The sequence below is a fragment of the Acipenser ruthenus genome, chromosome 3 (genome assembly GCF_902713425.1).
Source record: "Acipenser ruthenus chromosome 3, fAciRut3.2 maternal haplotype, whole genome shotgun sequence".
Taxonomy (NCBI): domain Eukaryota; kingdom Metazoa; phylum Chordata; class Actinopteri; order Acipenseriformes; family Acipenseridae; genus Acipenser; species Acipenser ruthenus.
The window spans coordinates 105,061,912-105,068,008 of NC_081191.1; the positions used below are offsets into that span (position 1 = coordinate 105,061,912).

Below are 6,097 nucleotides of genomic sequence, written 5' to 3' on the forward strand. Positions count from 1 at the left end.
ACACTTAAATGAGTATAAATGTAAGATGATCTATTCTCAGACTTTCAGCAAAAATCTGTCACTCACAATACAGATGAAAAGAAACAATTATTTTGTTCGGTAAGAGTCCTTACCTTGCAACTTTAAGGTTAAATCTGAGGTAAAGTAGAACTAGTGAAGATTAATAACACAATCGTAGACATATGTTTAAACTTAATTAAAAACGAAGTTTGTGATTTATGATGAAAAGGTCTCAAATAAATCCCCTGGAAAGCATAACCTTATAATAACAGAATGGATTTTTTTTTTTTGTTTACCATAACTTGTCAAGATATTTCAGTTACTTCATTAGTGGTTTTAGTATTTGCAAATCATTAGTTAAGTTCCAATTTTAAAACAGGAGAAGATCTACGAATGAGAGGCCATTCGGCCTATCTGTGCTGGTCCGGTTCCCTGGAGCTACAGTTTGAATAAGCTTTATACGATTTATTTATTTATTTTTGTTCCTTGATGAAAGTTGATATGAAATTATTGCTGTGATACAGTCGTCTCTGCGTATAGGAACACCTCCTAAGAGAACACCTTGTGATTTTTCCCATTGTAAATGCTTCACCTAAAGGAACAGGAACTTTGCTTAAAAGAACACCTTTTTGGCACTGCTAGCGATTTGTTCACAACTGATAGAGTATTGTTTTGTAACCTGATAACTCATCATCATCAAACTTAAATTCAAATGGTTTATTCAATCTTTTCAAATGTGGCTTGTCATCGAGAGAGTGTCTTGAGGCACAGATTGGTTTATTCAATCTTTCCAGAACCGTTGTCAATACCATTGCCTCATTTTGTATTCTGATTTCCACAAGTGCATCTCATCGCTACAAAATGGCATGTAAACAAATGCGCTGCTTTTTCTCTTGCTACAAAAATGTAGAAATTGTTCGAGCTCCTGAAAAAAAACTGAATCAGACACAAGTCGCCGTGCAATTTCGTGTTTTCCATTCTGGTGAGTTGCTTGGCTATTCTGTTAAATAATTTTGTAAATGTCTTGAATACTGTTCCTGTACAGGTATTCATAATTAATGTAGAGCTGCTGTTGTTGCATTTTTTAACTTGTGTAGGGGTGAATCTCCTTACGCATCCTCATCAAAGCACATCTCTCCTATTATCAACTCCCGAGATCTCTTCCTCTTTGCAGCCCTCGATCATATCCAGTGAATGAAAAGTTAGGTCCAAACACCCAGTTTATCTTACGTTTCGAGCCATTACTCTTGCCACTTTATTAATAATAATATGATTCAAGTATTCATATTTCTCTTCTAAAAATATTGAAGTGGGTATTTTTGCTCTGGATATATACATCAATAGAGGGACGTTTTGTTCTTTGTTTTGGCCTGTGCACTTCAGCACCAAGGACAGAGGATCAGCTAACAGATAAGCTCCATTAGGTGATGTTGAATACTATCTGAAAGGCTATTGTTTAAATTAAGTGTTCCACTGAATGTGTTCCTGGTTTTTTTTTTTTTTTTTGCAATAATTAAAACATAAATAGAAACAAACAAACAAATACAAAATAAGGAACTATTTATGGTTATTTGTGGACTCAATTTCTGAATAATTAAAAAAAATAAGCATAACAATACAGACTTTTTATTATTATTTTCCCGTATATATGGTCATATGTAGTTCTGTCACAACATACTCAAACATCTGTGAGCAAAGTCATTGAACAAATATATTAAAGCTATGCACACCCAAAAACGTAGGATAGACAACATTGTGAACATGTAATTATACATTAAGCTAAATGCTTAGCAATATAGTTCTCCAATATGTTATGAATTTTCCAGCAAGTCAGAAATATGACGCTGATTTTTAAACTAATTTTAAATAATATGTTTCTTGTTATTGACACCTATTTCAATCTCAGCATCCAAAAACACCACTTGAAACAACACAACAACTAAACAAAATAATCTTCCATTAGTGCAAAATTTGCTTTAAAGCACTTCTTGACACAGGAACGTCCAAATATGCACACACTTTACTGGACTGAAGCCATCTTTTTTAAGGCTATACAAACACAAAAGAAAGCATTGAGACACGCAATTCAGGGCTGATTCTTCAGCTGCAACATCTTCACATCAGTTTAGTAGTCCAAGTACATCAAATTGTCTCCGGACAAAAGGTCAATGGGTTCCCCAAGAATAAAATCCAAGCATGAGTTTACCTTCACTTGTATGAATTGCACAGGTCGACAAATTCCTTTATCCTAGAGATTACAGTAACCAGAGACTAATTAGAAACGTGGGTTCCAAGGAAAATGTCAATATTCAGTGTAAATGTATAGTCAGTAAGAAGTCATTCTGCTTCAGTGGCAGTTTTATTAGTTGATGTCATATTCTTATGTTCTAGCATAAAAGGCAGCCATATGGAATCAAATCCATTGGAGACTTTTAGACAGGAAAAACTAAGAATCCCGAAAAGGTAGAATATTTCCATCCCCCCATTAGGTTACCCCTTTCCAGCTTGAGATACACCTTGTCTCCTCCTTCCATATGGAGGAGAACTCCATTACTAGCCGCTTCTCTGGTAACATCCTGGTCTCCGGCAAACGCAGATATCACTGCGTGTTCATTTTGGATCAGACTGACCTAGATGTACAAAGAGAAGTTGATTTTTGTAATTATAAGTGTGTTAAGTATTGTTATGTACGATGTATGTATTTCATTTTGTAAAAAATGTACAGACAATGGAAAAACCCCATTAAGTTGGCATAGCCATGTATTTTCAAGGTTCCCCGGGAAACAGTTGTAACTGATATACAGTATGACGATCAAGCATTACATGTGATCAATATAATAATGATAATAGGCCTACATATGTTTTATTCAACAAAACGAGTAGTATTAGCTTTTGGTTTATGACTCAGTATTCTCATATCATACTTTCTCAGTAATACCGTATTACAGTAATATGATATTAAATAGTGCTCACCTGTATTGTCTGCCTGTTGTATACCTTAACCACATGAAAGCTAAAACTGTATATTCCTCTTCTTGGAGCTACAAATGCACTCGAAGAAAGATCAAAACGATTTCCTACATTAACTAATACCTGAAAAATATAAATATCATATTTAAAATGATATCCTCATCATTGAAAGCATTTCTCACACAAGACGCATATGTGCACATGGTAATAGGAAATTATAAATAGTATATATATATATATATATATATATATATATATATATATATATATATGAGTGTGTGTTTGTTAAATTGATATATATATATATATATATATATATATATATATATATATATATGTGTGTGTGTGTATAAAATTGCAGTAAATAAAATTGAAGGCATATGAAACAAAAGGTTTTTAAAAAAAAGTACAAAAAAGGTTTAAAAGGTTAAAAAATATTTTATTTTCCGGACGTTTCAGGCAAAAGCTCTTCAGTTGTATTTTTTTTTTTTTTTAAAAACAGCTTACTTTTACTTGTCTTTTTAAACATCTGAAGAAGGTCTTTTGCCCGAAATGTCCTGAAAAAAAAAAAATCTTATCTTTTAAACCTTTTGTGTACATTTTTTAAAAACCTTTTCTTTCATATATATATATATATATATATATATATATATATATATATATATATATATATATATATATATATATATTAAAATGATGAAACTGAATGTGCACAAGTGTTTGTAATGTCCAAGAATAACGACTATATAATTGTGAGAAATAATAAACGAGAAACATACTGTCATATACATACTGTAAAATTGAATATTACATGGGATGTTTGTTCCCAATCAAAGTAGGACACATGCTAATATTGACATTAATTAACACTTTTTTTAAAAAAACAAAGAATGTATTTTACATCAGATTGAGAAGCAAACTAGAAAGCATGTATGCATTTAAGTAGACAGTAGAAATTAAGAAAACGTTTTGCAAGAGATGTGGAACGATGTTACCACTTGCGATAAAACTATAAATTTTTTTGTTTAAACAAAATAAAAAAATAAAAAATCTTACATTCTCCAGCTACTGGCTCCTAAAAATGCGTAGGATGTAAATTTACACTTAGTTCGCACCGGTGTTAATACTGGGGAAACAACTTTCATTGTACAACAAGCTGTATACAGACATTAGCACGACACGAAAAAATACTGATTAAACAATTTTAGTCGGTGGTAAGGGTATATTTTAAGAAGAATATAAATAACATACCTAGCTTTTGCAATTGTATTTTTAAATCTAAATATTAAACTAGTATATGAATTTATTTATTTAATTTTCATATAGCACAAAACATCCAGTAAAATACAAATACAAATAAAAACTTCTTCATTGGAAATGTGCCCTAACTAAAAAATAATAATAATAACATGAAGTGGCACATGAGCTATATGTTAATTGTACTTTTGTTTCTAGTGGTCTTTATAAAGCTATCAAAGGATTGTTAAGTAAAATGCGTTATCTGACCTGGTCGAAGTAGATGGTCATGGTTTTGTTGCTCATTTCAGACGGTTCGTGGTTGGTGTTCCTAACCGCAGAAAACGCCACTTTGGCACTGCCAGACCGCACTGAAATCCCAAGCGAGGAGGTGACCCCTCCGTCTGAGGACGGGCTCGAGTCACACACCACTAAACATTTTCCTTCCAAAACGATCGGCTCCGTTTCATTCTGTCCCAGGGCAAAAGTAACGCCACATCCCAGGAGAAGGACCACAGCCAGCATGGCACAATGTCCAAGACAACTTACTGGCACCATGATCAGAACGAGAATCCTGAGCACACTGATCTCAAGGAGCCCCTTGGAGGTTTGTTCTGTCTCGATCACCTGCTTGAGCCTAACCCCCTCTCTCGCTCTTTCTCTCTCTCTCTATCTCTCAGTGGGTAAAAAAGGATGGTTCACAGATTACTCGCGTGACAAAACCTGCTAATTAGACAAAACATTATATTATTATTCACGTCTGTGTCATATCACACAACACACCAGGATGCTTCAAAAGCCATGCTACAGATAGGAGCATTAGGTGTTGCTTGTGTTCATTAAGGTGTGTTAATAGTGTTTAATTGCTGAGATTCAGAAGAGCTCAAGTCAAAAGCGCATCTATGAAGGACAGATGATTGTTGCGGTGACTTTCTTGAGATTTGGTGAGAAATGATACTGGTATTGACAAAATAAATGCAAGTATTAACAATAACAATTGTAACTCAGAATGACATTTTAAAAATGTCTTAAATCAACTTTATATTATCAGTCCAAGTCTACTATAACGTTTCTATCCAGGTAAGTACACAAATAAATGAAATAATAATAATAATAATAATAATAATAATAATAATAATAATAATAATAATAATAATAATAATAACTTACAGTACAGAACCGATACCTAGACTCAAATAAAGCCTAAAGGCACCATCTATCTAATCAAGGCACTGCCAGTATCTGTACACTCTTCTGTAATGTAACTGACAGTATAAAGTTATTGACATTTTTAATAATTCGTAAGTTTAAAAAAAAATGATATGATCAAATCTTAGTTTACCTTGCTGATCCATATCTTCAAATGTGAGCCCGCTGCATGCCTCTGAACAGGAATATTCCGAGGAGCTGAGATGAGACTGCTGACAGAAAGGGATCGCCTCTTCTGCCTCTCCCGCCCATTCTTATATCCAAGTGCAGCTCTAATGCAGGTGCCAAGCAGGAATCACCAGACAACAAGTCAGCTCCCTGCTGTACACACGGCATTGTTTACTGAACCAGGGGCTACCAAGGCCACAGTATTGCAGGAACCAATGCAATTAACTAGATCGTTCATCTGTTGTCTGTGTTGGAAAATGTCAAAGTGAGAACCTTTTCATTTATTGCAGTAGCCTACCTCCGGTACATGTAAGTATGTTGCAGTAGGTATGCTACATGTTTTATACAATTTATTTAAAGGACATCTAATTCAAATATTTAAAAAACAATGTAACTTAAACATAATAGAAGTTAACTGATCCACGCAAAAGGGGATACTTGTGCGCCACCCAGTGGCTAAACAGTGTCAAATTAAATCCTCTTATAAAAGTTACCACGACACATTTGCATAGTA

At 33.6% G+C, this 6,097-nt stretch overlaps 1 protein-coding gene across 2 annotated transcripts; it reads right to left on the reverse strand.

The window, feature by feature from the left end:
* Positions 1 to 1,543: 1,543 nt before the first annotated feature.
* Positions 1,544 to 5,871, reverse strand: LOC117435805 (cerebellin-2-like). 2 transcript variants are annotated; one of them, XM_034059245.3, is made up of 4 exons: positions 5,549 to 5,871; positions 4,477 to 4,929; positions 2,974 to 3,093; positions 1,544 to 2,630 (listed from the first exon to the last, which is right to left on the reverse strand). In XM_034059245.3, exons 2-4 carry the CDS (start codon positions 4,762 to 4,764, stop codon positions 2,433 to 2,435), a joined length of 606 nt encoding a protein of 201 aa, XP_033915136.2. In that variant the 5' UTR covers positions 4,765 to 4,929; positions 5,549 to 5,871; the 3' UTR covers positions 1,544 to 2,432. The 2 variants fall into 2 exon arrangements, with proteins under 2 accessions (XP_033915136.2, XP_033915135.2); XM_034059244.3 differs by having other exon boundaries at positions 4,477 to 4,932.
* Positions 5,872 to 6,097: the final 226 nt, after the last annotated feature.

Bases quoted from the DNA above. Each gene is read 5' to 3' on its own strand.
- LOC117435805 (XM_034059245.3), bottom strand. From the start codon at position 4,764: ATGGTGCCAGTAAGTTGTCTTGGACATTGTGCCATGCTGGCTGTGGTC. The intron at 3,094-4,476 runs GTCAGATAACGC...TATATTTTTCAG, and splicing joins TGACCATCTACTTCGACCAG to GTATTAGTTAATGTAGGAAA. The intron at 2,631-2,973 runs GTGAGCACTATT...TTGTACATCTAG, and splicing joins ACAACAGGCAGACAATACAG to GTCAGTCTGATCCAAAATGA.